The sequence below is a fragment of the Centruroides vittatus genome, unplaced genomic scaffold (assembly GCF_030686945.1).
Source record: "Centruroides vittatus isolate TY-2023 unplaced genomic scaffold, ASM3068694v2 contig_3060, whole genome shotgun sequence".
Lineage (NCBI taxonomy): Eukaryota > Metazoa > Arthropoda > Arachnida > Scorpiones > Buthidae > Centruroides > Centruroides vittatus.
In genome coordinates, this window is record NW_027121964.1 from 733,107 (window position 1) to 746,693 (window position 13,587).

At 34.7% G+C, this 13,587-nt stretch overlaps 1 protein-coding gene and 1 long non-coding RNA gene across 2 annotated transcripts; one reads left to right on the plus strand and one right to left on the minus strand.

Moving 5' to 3' along the window:
* Nucleotides 1-1,834, minus strand: LOC136972892 (actin, cytoplasmic 1-like). The gene is made up of 5 exons (XM_067267541.1): nucleotides 1,761-1,834; nucleotides 1,543-1,676; nucleotides 973-1,212; nucleotides 653-899; nucleotides 1-580 (listed from the first exon to the last, which is right to left on the minus strand). The coding sequence occupies exons 2-5, from the start codon at nucleotides 1,666-1,668 to the stop codon at nucleotides 63-65; spliced, it is 1,131 nt and encodes a 376-aa protein (XP_067123642.1). The 5' UTR covers nucleotides 1,669-1,676; nucleotides 1,761-1,834; the 3' UTR covers nucleotides 1-62.
* An 8,403-nt stretch (nucleotides 1,835-10,237) lies between these two features.
* On the plus strand, nucleotides 10,238-11,916 carry LOC136972913 (uncharacterized). Its single transcript, XR_010880413.1, has 2 exons — nucleotides 10,238-10,328; nucleotides 11,409-11,916. It is a non-coding gene; the product is annotated as an uncharacterized lncRNA (long non-coding RNA).
* The last annotated feature ends 1,671 nt before the right edge of the window (nucleotides 11,917-13,587 follow it).

Below are 13,587 nucleotides of genomic sequence, written 5' to 3' on the forward strand. Positions count from 1 at the left end.
GAAATTTTACGAAAATTTAATTAATTAACGAAAACTATATATATATAAATTTGTTAAAATATTCAGAAACATTTTCTATGAACGATGCTCGGTCCCGATTCGTCGTATTCTTGTTTTGATATCCACATTTGTTGAAAGGTAGACAACGAAGCTAAAATGGATCCTCCGATCCAAACTGAATATTTTCTTTCCGGTGGAGCTATTATTTTAATTTTCATCGTACTGGGAGCTAAAGACGAAATTTCTTTTTGCATACGATCGGCAATTCCCGGAAACATGGTAGTACCTCCGGATAACACAGTGTTAGAATAGAGATCTTTACGTATATCGACATCACATTTCATTATTGAATTATACGTAGTTTCGTGAATGCCGCAGGATTCCATTCCTAGGAAGGATGGCTGAAACAACGCTTCCGGGCATCGGAACCTCTCGCTTCCTATAGTAATTACTTGTCCGTCTGGCAGTTCGTAAGACTTTTCGATTGCCGATGATGCAGCTGCGTTAGCCATTTGTTCCTCAAAATCAAGAGCCACATAGCAGAGTTTCTCCTTGATATCTCTAACAATCTCTCTCTCGGCTGTAAGAATTCTCTATTTAGTAAATTATTTTTCAAAAAGTTTTAGATTAAAACTATTAAGATTAAAAATACCTGTAGTAGTGAAAGAATATCCTCTTTCAGTTAAGATTTTGATGAGATAATCCGTCAAATCTCGTCCGGCCAAATCTAATCTTAAAATGGCATGAGGTAGTGCATATCCTTCGTAAATAGGAACGGTGTGAGAAACACCATCTCCCGAATCCAATACAATTCCCGTAGTTCTTCCAGAAGCGTAAAGAGAAAGCACGGCTTGGATGGCCACGTACATGGCAGGTGTATTGAATGTTTCGAACATTATCTAATAAAAAGAAAATTTGTATATTTAGAGAGAGACGTTAAAAGACTTTTACAGATCTTTTTAAAATTTTTACCTGTGTCATTTTTTCTCTGTTAGCTTTTGGATTCAACGGAGCTTCGGTTAATAAAACGGGATGCTCTTCGGGAGCTACTCTTAACTCGTTGTAAAACGTATGATGCCAAATTTTTTCCATGTCGTCCCAATTTGTTACAATACCGTGTTCTATTGGATATTTTAAAGTCAAAATACCTCTTTTGCTTTGTGCTTCATCTCCTACGTAACTATCTTTTTGTCCCATTCCCACCATTACACCCTATAAGAGAATTTACAGTGATGAATATCTAAATTATTTTAGGGTTAATGTGTACCTAGGTAGTCCAAGATGGCGGCTCGTCTCCGATTCCAGCGATCGGAAGACAGGGAACAGTGGGGACGCACGTTCTAACCTAACCTATTCTAATAAATTACCATAATTATTAGCAACCAAATTATTAGAATAGGTTAGGTTAGATTAGAACGTGCGTCCTCACTGTTCTCAGTCTTCTGATCGCTGGAATTGGAGACGAGCCGCCATCTTGGACTACCTAAGTACACATTAACCTATTTTAGAACTAATTCTCGAAAAGGAAAAAAAAAAACATACCTGGTGTCTTGGTCTTCCGACAATAGAAGGGAAGACAGCTCTGGGCGCATCATCACCCGCGAATCCAGCTTTACACATCCCCGAACCATTATCGATTACCAAAGCAGCAATGTCGTCGTCGTACATCGTTATAACTATAAATGTAAATTTACATTTAAAATTTTTTAAAAATATATAGCGTAAGAAGAAAAATCTAAGAGCGATAGTCCCTATCTTACCAATGATCTAGCTGAATAGTATAGAGAATAACAATCTTTCCCCACCGTCAATGTGGATGCGATTGTACTCCGTATTTTCCTTCGATAACACTGTCACACCGACTCAACTTTTTTAAATATACTTCGCCGCAACTGTTGCGCTTTGTATCGAGGCTTCGATGACGTCATAAAAAAACTCCCCCGAACGATCGAAAAGACGTCCCCCGTGCATTCTATAACCATATATAGACATGTACGATTAGAAGCGATTTCCAATTTCTAGAATTTGTTAACGGAAGAGCGAAGAACGAGAACGGCAAGAGAATGTTTTTGATCGATGTTTTCCTCTAACTTGAACTAATATTTAGTTTCGATAACTAGTTCAAATGAATTTCGGTCTTCCGTTAAATGGAACGAGATAAAAAGTGACCTCCCTTTAGAATCGACCGTATACCATTATTAATAATGAAAAATCGGTAATTATCAATCAACTTACAAATAAATTAAATCATTTGATTTTATGTAAATTATAGTAAATAAATGACGTAATGATTAAAAAAAAGTCATAGAATTTTTGATACATTTTAAGGTAATGGTGATACAAAATGTGATAAGTTATTATGACTATGTTTTTCGTATCAAATAAAAAACGAACTTGCGTAAATTATATTATGATACCTCTCTCTCTCTCTCCTCGATTTGCAAAGTCACGTGTATTTGACAAAATTTAATAAATCGCATCTTGTAAATTCTCGTGTAATTATTATCCGGCAAAAAATCGATTAGACGAAAAGCGCTGAATTCTCCTTTTCGTAACAGATGAAATTTTAGTAGAGTAATAAGAAAGAGAATATAAGCTTATACATATATTAATTATCATTTACCCGTAAAAAGTAGATGCATTTCGAACATTCTTTCGCTCAGATTATCTGAATGTTAACAATAAGTAAATAAATAAAATCAGAGAACAGGGGGAAAAAAGTGTAGCTTTCGCAGTTATTTATTGACGGTGAGAGAATTTTTTTATAATATATTTCATACTTCAGTGACATTTGACGATTAAGCAAACATTATACATTTTTTGGGGCACTATACATAATACACAGTGTCCCAAAAAATGTATAGGGTCTACTTGAAAAAGAAAAAATATACTATAAAATTATAGACTGGTGAATACACGTATACATTTTTTGAGGTACCTTACGTATACTGTAGGCTATATATAAGTAGGAATTTAAATTAATTTATCGATAAAGTAATGTAAATTATTTCTGTTTTATTATTTTAAACATAAATTAGAAAGGAATCGTATTTAATATATTGTATTTATTGGTAGATTCGAATTATTTAGACCCTTATTATCGCTTACAGGTTAGTATGATACAATAGAATACAAGTAAACGAATTAGATGTGTTTTTGTATTTAAACGTTCATTCAATATTTAAATTATCTTGCACGCTTTTTATGAGTCGGAAGTTTCAATAATATTTCGTCGAATTCCAAATAATTCTATTGCTTCAAACTTTAAATTTCAATTTCATCATTACATATGTAATATATTATTTTATTGTATTGAGAAAGAAATTAATACGAAACTTTTAAGAAATACTCTACATTCTATATATGTAACGATGAGAATGCACAAATCGTATTTTGTTATTTCGAAGTATTATCATTACGTGCGCGGTATAAAAGTCTAGTGGTTTCCTTTAGCGTATTCTGTTGACATACTTCGATTACCTACGATTAATTAACTACTGGCTTCCGAGAGTCCTACGCGAATTTATCGAACCTTCTAATAAAGTTCTTCGCACTTTCGAGTCACGTTTTTTGTGTTCGACCATCCATTTCGGATTATCGCGTGACCTTATTTGACGTCGTCTTAAAGCTGGAAACATTTACAGTATTTACTATAATTAATTTTTTCGGTTAATGTTGCCTATGGTTCCAAAATGGCGGCTCGTCTCCGATTCCAGCAAACAGAAGAAACAGTGGGACGCACGTTCTAACCTAATCTAACCTATTGTAATAATTTCGTTGGTAATAATTATGGTAATTTATTAGAGTCCCCACTGTTTCCTTTCTTCTGTTTGCTGGAATAAGAGACGAGCCGCCATTTTGGAACCATAGGTAATATTAACCATTTTTTTTCTTCTATTTACTTTTTTAGTATTATTATCGATCAGTTTTTTAAACTCGATTGTTGATTTTTTATTGAACACTTCGGCTTACTATATAACTTAACTCAGCTACGAATATTGAGGAGAGCGATAGGGGCAACCGTCCCTGCAAGGTTTTTTTTTTTTATTTCTAACAGACCTTTCATTATTTCTCTAAAATAATGTTTATATATTTCAGTAAAACCCGTGTGAACCGGAATCGCACGGTACCCAACATTTTTTTCGGTCTGGCAGGTTTCTTTAAACGTAGAAATTCGCTCCGTTTCGAAATGTTTCCGTTTAATTCAGGTTCCGTTCTGGATAAATTTTACCGTAATATTTGTATGATTACTTTTCAGTTTTGTTGCATTTTTATGTGTTTAAAGTTTAAGTTATTACTGAAGCGATAAATATTCATAAGTGGAAAGGATGATCGCATTTTTAGGGATTTTACTACAGCAGTGAAGAGCCAGAGTCGAATCTGTAGTATCGTATAGATTCTTGTAATTTTTAACGGATAATTCAACATAAAACCCCCATTTTAAAATGCTTTTATTTAACTTTGTATCGTTTTCAAATTTTGCAGCCTAAATCTAATTTAGATAGAATGCCGAAACTTTGGGGACATATTAAAGTCCGGTGACAATACATCTTAATGATGTTTTAGGAGGTGTCCCCATCCCACCTTTCTCCTCACCCGGAAACCGTAGAAATATAACCAAACGTAGAATTTAATCATGATATCTGTGTAAATGCGGTGTAATTATGTACTGTACAAGTATATGATGGATCCCGGAGTGAGGTGAGGTCACTCACCGTTCCCCATTTCCAATGTAGAAAAACATGACCAATGAAAGCGTTTTTAAAATTATTTATTCATACTCACTGGCAGAACTGTGGATATAAATGACAAAAATAAAGCTGGCTCTTATGGATAAAGAGTCATGGCAGTGACTCTGCGCCAAGTAAAAAATCATGACAATTTAGAAGACAGTCAAATTATTTTATTAAAGCGTAAAATTAAGCCATAAAATGGAACCCAGTGAACTTTGACCTATCGACCCGGAAGTTTTCCCAGCACCTCACTGATAACGAAGTTTAAAAATTGAGCTTTCTAGACTCAGTATTTTTTCTTTAGGAGTGTCTGCAATGATGAATGAAGAAAAGAAGAAATACAGCCTTTTTCTTTGCGATTTTTGCACTTTTCGATTGCTTGTATTTCGACAACCATTTTATACAAAGCCCTGAAATTTTGCACACTATCGATGAAAACGATTATCTTTCGAACGAGATATTCGGATTTACTATAGGCGTTTGGAGGCTGAGAAATTGATCCCTAAAATCGGAAACTCTGATTCCTGTATATATAGTCAGTCAGTGACTTTTTAACTTGACGCGGAGTCACTATCGTGACTCACCATTCTTTAGATTTATCGTAAAATCTATTTATTATCGTACAAAAGTTTATTATATATTTAAATTATCTCCCTATATACGCCTATACGAAAACAAAAATGGCAATGCTTGTCCTTTTGTCACCGTTTTGTTTAACGATAAGATTCTGCTCTGAAGAGGATTTTGGTCTGGAAATTAATGTACTGTACCGTTTATTTATAAGCAATTATATATATTTTATTTAAATTTTATTCCTAAATCCCCTGGGGAGAGATTTAACACCCGTATCAACCTCCATAAGTATGCCACAAATCTACAAAGAAAATAAAATTTGTTACTTTCAGGATATAGACTACGTCAGTGGTCCCCAACCCTATGCCCGCGAGCATTTACTTTCAGATTTATATTTTTTATAAAGAATTTTTATACTCTGTAGATTTTGTATGCATTGTTTAGTAATTACTTGTTCTGTAAAAATTATTGTTAATAGTCTTGTGTATGTTTTATTACATTTTTGGAATTAAATGTTTTTTGTACATTATGTGTATGTATTATTAACTATGTCCAAGTATAAATTCACCTTGAAAAAATAAATGGTGCCCGCCGTCCGGCCGGTATTTTAGAATGTGCTCTTAGGTACAAAAAGGTTGGGGACCCCTGGGCTACGTAATGAGATTAATATATTAATGTTGAGAATCTACATAATGACTTTAAAAGAAGCAGAGACTATCTATCATTTAACAGAGAATTTTATGTTAATAAACAAAAAATAAAGCTTATTAAAATATAAATACATTTACGTATTCTTTTTAACACTAATATAATTTTAAATCGGTCGACGGAGTCTTCTCTGCTATGACAGGTTTTCGGGTAATCTCATACTTAAAACCCGTCTTTTGAGGATTATAGTTTTTACTGTAATCATATACTGCCCTTGTATGGTCGATAGTGTAATAAATTCCTAAGTTCAATTAGCCTTTTTAAGGAAACTTTTCTTTGTAGAAAGATATGTTCCAGGTTACGTCATAACCCGAGGGATAAATAACAGATATTTGTTATATCTGTTATAGCCTATCTCCTATTGTTACTCAAGCGTGGATTATTAATTGTAAATTATAAAAGAAAATTCTGCGTATATGAAACTTTATCCTTCTTAAAATATGCTATAGAAAAATATATTATCTTTGTTATCGTTGTTTAGATTTTTTCACATTTGAAACTTTGTCTGAGATTATTTGTTTATTTTTGAAGGTAGTCAAGTCCGAAGACTTTCTAGTGTAATTTAAAATAAATACATTAGAGATAGTATTAGGATATAGAATGTTTAACGTCATTATCATTAATTACAATCTATTGTGTTCGTGTAACGAACCTTCGCTCGATCTTCCGGCAATATGGCGCACGTTATACAGGAAGTTAGCGCGATAATTTTTTTTCGAGTTAATTCTAAGCTATACATCTTTTGTACCTTTTTATTTCTATTTCATTTATTTATTATTATAGTCTTTTTTAAATGTATTGATGCATCCTATAGAATACGTTTTAAATTTGCCGTTTGGAACACGTTAACGTATTGTAAGGTTCCATTATTCTATATCTGAAGAATACAATCTATCTTTTTTTCTTTAAATTTCCATAATAAGTCGACAAATAGAACGATAATATAACATACTGTACATTTAATTTGTCTTTAATCAGACAGCAAAAATATTTATTTCTTCTTTATTTTTGTCAAGTGTAATTAATTAGCATGCTAACTCCTTCCATATATTTTTTAAATCTAATTAATTAAGCTTGCTTTCTTATAAATTGTATTCGCAATAGCGTAATATATGTTTATTCAATTAAAAGTATATTTTATTGTATTATTATATAGTCAATGTTTTGTATTATTATTCAGATTAATAAAGTAACACTAAGTTTCTCCGAATTTTCTTCCTTGTATATCCTTTTCTTGCGATAAATAATTTTTATCATAAGTATTGAAGGAAGGGAGATAAAAACATTGAGTTTATGCAGAAAGACAAAGCTGGCAAGGTCTGAAACGGATATAGAGAGTCCTTATAAATCCTTCTCATATCTGATATCACATTTTAACCACACTCTCCCTCTCTCTCTTTCTCTCTCTAAATTGTATTAAGTAAGAGTTTTTGTTTTATCTTAAAACTATTTCAAAGACTCACGCTGAAGTTTCACTTTCCCGACTGTTATAACACTAGAAAGTATTGTAATCATCACAAATTTTTACTTTCTTGGCTGTTTTAACGTAATACATTTTACATTCCCGGTTGTCATAATAAAATAATCGTGTTACATTTGACTCTCCAGGTTTTTGGAATCACGATGTTTTCACACCTCTGAACCCAAAAAAAGACAGAAGAATGATACCCGAAATAGTGTGTGTTCGCATCTATTTCGTTTAATATCTCAGGATGGGGTAAAGATTAAGAAATGAGATTTGGTACGGTAAATTGTATATAAGGGGCATTGATGCTATTAAATTTTGGTGGTTAAAGGTCGAGGGAGTGGGGAGATTTAGGGGGTTACGTATCATATCTCGAGAGGGATCAGACTGAATGAAGATTTTACTCGTTACTAGCATTTATAACTTTTTATAAAACTCGTCTCTACCTTCAAAATTAAGCTTTTTGCTATTTTATAATGATTAATAATATAAAAATCTTTTATAACAAAATCTCGTGACAGCTGGGAAAGTTACACAACTCGTTGCTTTTTTTTTATCTTTAACAATAAATAGCGTTGAAGTTACGCGAGATGAAATGAAGATAAGCATTGAAATCTCTATTTACCAAAAGGGCATATAGTATTTGCAATGTAACATTTATTATAGTTGATAATGTTTGTTGTTGAGCATAAACACTACTGTATTATTAAATAAACGTTAAATTATAAATGTAATGATTAATCGAGACAATTATTTATTCCTACATTTTTCAAAAAAGGTTTATTTTATTCTAAATGTCATGAATTTAACGGTATCAGGAAACTACACATTGTAGGCCAACCGTAACTTTGATTATAGAGTCTACAAAAAAGAAAATGCGTGACATAAGTCTCTATTCATAATGTCAATAATACAATACGGTTTTGTTAAATTAACAAATCAATTTGTCAATATCGTACACAATCGCATAATTGCTCAAAGTCGCCAGATTGAGAGGTGATAGAACAATCGATACATCCACCAAATAATAATAATAATATAAAAAATAAAATCATTTATATTTACTGTACATGTTTAGATAATCATAATCGTAATCTATATACTGTAGGCCTATAATATTTTATTACAGCATTTATTCCTCAATTATTCTAAAGTAGTTTATTGTTAAAATTATGTTAATTAGATTCAATGATGTTCTCGTTATCAAAAATTTTCCCATTTATTATCGACATGTACAGTTTTTTTTTCGTGTGGGTACCGGGAGGTAGGACGAAGTCGGACCTCCTTTTTTTCGGCTAACCGGTCGGTGAGACCTGCCCACTGTCAAGGATGACGGTTTCCGGTCTGGAGTTTAATTGTCCCGAGATATCGGGCTTAATTTGTTATTAGGTCGAGTGGAGGAAGCGAGTGGGTTCGTCGATAAGACAGTAGCGATATTCGAATAAACAACATCATTTAAACAACAAAACAAAATTTATTAATTAACAAAGAGGACGAATACAATTCGGTTAATGTTACCTTAGGTAGCCAAGATGGTGGCTCATCTCCAGCAATCAGAAGACAGGGAACAGTGGGACGGACGTTCTAACCTAATCTAACCTATTCTAATAAATTACCATAATTATTAGCAACCAAATTATTAGAATAGGTTAGGTTAAAACGTGCATCCCACTGTTTCCTTGCTGGAATTTTAGAGACGAGCCGCCATCTTGGCTACCTAAGGTAACATTAACCTACAATTCTATATCGAGATTAATCATTTGACCCTACGTCCTAACACAGGGGGGGGGGGTCCCGAGAGAGAGCTTACATAAAATTGGTCGACACCCTCGTCACTGTGATGTTCGAAGGGTTCGTGGAGTGAATTAGCCGGATGACAGGATCGTCTGAGGAGGGGGGACGTCTGGGGTGTACTTCGGCGGGGATCGAGGATCGACGAGCTGGGCTTTCCCTAATTTCAGGTTCGGATCGATGATCGAACGACGAACGACCCTCCTTCCCCGCGCCTCCACCTTTTATCCTATCTGATCCCGTTATCTTTTTCACCAATTACCGAATTTCGTATTTAGTTTCCTCTGACTCAGTCGCGAGTTCCACGGGGAAAGGAAACAATTTTAGGGAAGGAAATATAGTCATCCTCCGGTCGAATTTTCGACAAAGTTCGAAAATTAAGAGAAAATAATAAAATATTAAAATATTAAAATTTATTTTCTTGCTCAATTCGGACTCTCGCATCACTACGGGCTTTCCAAATCGATTTTTAGTTGGATTGCTACATGTCTTTTTTCACAAGGAGAAGTTACTCTCTCTTAATAATTTTGTTTAGTGTTAGGGGGATAAATTAATGAAATTATTTTGGTTTTACCATCTTAATAGTATTAGAATTTTTCACAAAAAATTTTCGTAACGCAGTACAATTTTTTTTCTCGATTTGTTTTTGAAGGTGTTACGTTAATAAAAGAGTAGTTATCCATTTCTTAGTGCGAGAGTATCTCCGGTTTTAAGACGATCGGAAGTATTTGTGTTGAGCGGTGATACTCATGGGCGTAGCCAGGAAGGGGCATGAGTGGGCACGGCCACCTCCAGTTAACCTGGTGCCCCTCCCCAGAAAATTACAGCGTCTACTAGGCCTCCCCCATAACAAAACCCTGGCTACGCCAATGGTGATACTACTCGTTGATTGATTGGTTGACTTCGTTGGGGGATCCTGGTATGAGGGTACAGTTCGAAGTTCGACGTAGGTCTCGTGCGTCCGTAGAAAGGTCTTTGTCTTCTCGTGCACGTTGGTCCGATGATGGGTTATATTGGATTTACGGAGGCAGGCTTTGGCGATAGGAAATTCTTCTCAGGTGAGTTGATAACGGTTTTTTTCCGCTACTTAAGGAATTTTGGCTCGTTGAGTGTGATAATAAAGTGACTAATTTCTTGAAGCGGTCGAACGGTTGTAGGCTTCCGAGCGAGAGATGAGTTCTGCTGGACGTGGCTGGGCTGTCCTGGGCCGTATTCTGGTCACCGTCTCTGGTCGCTCGTCTCTTACAAGCCGGTCGCTGATTAGCTAATCATGTGGATTAGCCAATCAGCGACCGGCTTGTGAGAGACGAGAGACCAGAGATGGTGACCAGAATACGGCCCCTGTTCTTTTGGCACAAAAAGTGTTATTAAACGAAAGTATCGTAATTAAAGTTAGTTCCTTGAGTCGGTTGGAGGTATGCGGAATTTTACAGGATTAGTTAAGGTACTCTCTCTCGGTATATTATGGTTAATTATTAAAACAATAAAATATAAAGTTTCTAAAACTAACATTTTAAAGAAAAAGTGTAATATTTGGATATATTTTCTTATAAGTCTATGAATACATAAATTCTAATATTATTATTATTTTTTTATTTTTTTAAACAATACTGTCCTTTTATTCCTTTACCCTGCCCTCTAGCGGACTTGGACTGCCACTGGGATGGAGACCTATCCAAATTACTAACCCACTTCCAGGAGGACCACCCCCAAATTACAACTTTCAACCGATTCTCCTTACTTTTCCTCGGCTTATGTACCGAAAGAACTAACCCTCAAATATGGGCTATTATCTTATCTTGCTATAATCAGAAATTTTTTCTTCTAGTCACGAGGAGACACCCAAGTAATCCCATCTTTTCTATAAAAGTTTACCTACTAACTGTACAGTACCTCCCTCTCTTTCTGCCTTTACGTACGTTGTTACGTTTAAAAAGGGGACCCCATTCGTTGCAATGGACATCGTCGCACATACCTCAATTTGGACACCTTGATACCTATGATCTCTATTCCCCTTTAGAACTTTCTGCCGAAACTACCTATTCTTTCGGCGCCTTTAACAACTTTAAATTTATGCTGACTATCACGCCAACTGAATCGGATTAACAGCACTAATTCTAATCTCCTAACCCTTCCAGACATGGCCACTGACAACGACTGGTGGGACGCACCAATTCCTTTCCCGCCCTCGCCACCAGCACAGGCCGAGGTAAACGCCACTGCGTTGCAGGGGGCCTTGGACTTCAACCGGTCACAACGCTGGCACAATTCGGTCCCAGCCACACTTATCCTCCCGGTAGGCCATAGATATCCACCGGATTTGGAAGATGCCTTCCGGGAGGAAATTGCCCATGTCGAGGAATATTATGCATAATTGGCTGACCCCTCCAGTGCATGCCTCACGAGCTGCTCTTTTCCCCACCTCCTCACCGAGGGATCGCCCGGACCGCGCCAGGAACTCACCCACATCTAGGGCACGCCGCCGACCGCGTCCCTAATGCAAGATACTAACTGTATTACTTAGGTCGTGCACTATATCCTAACCCATACATACTACTACCTATATATATATATATATATATATATCAACACCATATATGTACTTATATATATATATCCTAATAAATGTTATCTTTGTGCATTTCATTTTGAGTTCTCCTTTCCTAAGAAACGCACACACCGCGAAAAAAAGGGGGCCGGGGCCCACACTCTCCGCTAGAAAGAGAATCTTTTTAACGAAAAATTATCGCGTAAATTAGTGCACGAGGGAAATAATAGAATTAATTTATAAACGACTTTAAAGAACACTTACCATTCAAAATACACAGAACTACGCGGAACTTTTGACAGAACATGGCGGATTATAACCACGTGATACAACTAACCAATAGAAAATTTGGCAGCCCATTGTCGCTACTCTGATATCTAGGTACTCTATTATTTAAATTAATAATAAATTCAGTATATTATTATTGCAATAGGAATTTATTATTGAATTATTTATATGAATTTATTATTTATACCACGGAATGACACCGTTGCTGCTAGAACGCCCACAAGGGGGCGTCCCGGGCTATTAGTAGTAAAAGAAAGGGCACGTTTTTTTATGCGGCGAATGTGTAACGAAATGACGTCACAAGCAGCGTTGGCCATTTAGAAACGGGTTTCAGAAGATTAGCTGTAAAGCGCTTCTCGAGCGCTGCATAAAAAAACGCGCCCAAAGCGACAACTTTGTGCTCTTGACAACTTGCGAACATGTTGAAAATGTTACATGACCAAATGCGGGACACTTTCCGGGACGATGTTCAATGCGGGAATAACAACCCAAATTCGCGACGTCTGGTCATTTTAAATTATGGTAATTTATTAGAATAGGTTGGGTTAGATTAGAACGTGCGTCCCCACTGTTTCCTATTTGCTGGAATCAGAGACGAGCCGCCATTTTGGAACCATAGGTAACATTAACCCTCAATTCTGATTACTTAAAAATTCTATTACAATAAGAAATATATGATAAAAATGAAGTGAATTTATGATTTACTTAAAAGTAACTAATTTAAACTATTTTTGACAATTTAAAATCCCATTTTCATCGAGTTTTCAGATTAGATTACTTTCCAAAAAGGTAACCAAAAATCTACTTCAATTATATTCGAGACCATCGAGAGCTTCAATGGACTCGGGGGTGAAACGAGCTCACCTTTTTCTCAACAAATGAAACACGTGGAATGCTTCTTCACTAATTAAAAAAAGCAACCTGAAATATTTTATTTTTGTCTGTAAAAATAATTATTAATTCATAGGGATAAGAACCACTATGAGTACCTAAGTTCTGCGAGTCCAAGAAAAAAATTCCTAACTCCTCCTCTCAATGGACCTAAATACATTAAAAATTATTTTATAAAAATAAACAATAATAGTAAAATATAATGTGTAAAAGAATAAGAAAAAAATGTATTAAATGCATCGTTTCATTATCTTTTTTTATATAACCTACACATACAGGCTAGGCCTATATTATACACTATTATTGCAATATATAATACAGGAGTTTATATTCTGTATATAAATTAATTTATATACTTGTATAATTTTACATATATGAATATATTGTGTATTATAGTAGGCCAAAGTTTATAAACTATATTATTTCTTTGATATAATTCATATCAATTCGTTTTATTTTATTAAATAAATAATTAATGAACTAGGTCGTATTAAATATATAATACAGTACCTATATATAAAATTGAAAGGGTCGGAAACTTCTGTATTAATTCTATCATACTATGTAAATTAGAAGTTTTTCTGCGTGAT

Coding starts and splice junctions, on each gene's coding strand:
- LOC136972892 (XM_067267541.1), bottom strand. CDS start 1,668: ATGTACGACGACGACATTGCTGCTTTGGTAATCGATAATGGTTCGGGG. Junction 1,213..1,542: donor TCGGAAGACCAAGACACCAG/GTATGTTTTTTT, acceptor ATTCTCTTATAG/GGTGTAATGGTGGGAATGGG. Junction 581..652: donor ATATTCTTTCACTACTACAG/GTATTTTTAATC, acceptor GAATTCTTACAG/CCGAGAGAGAGATTGTTAGA.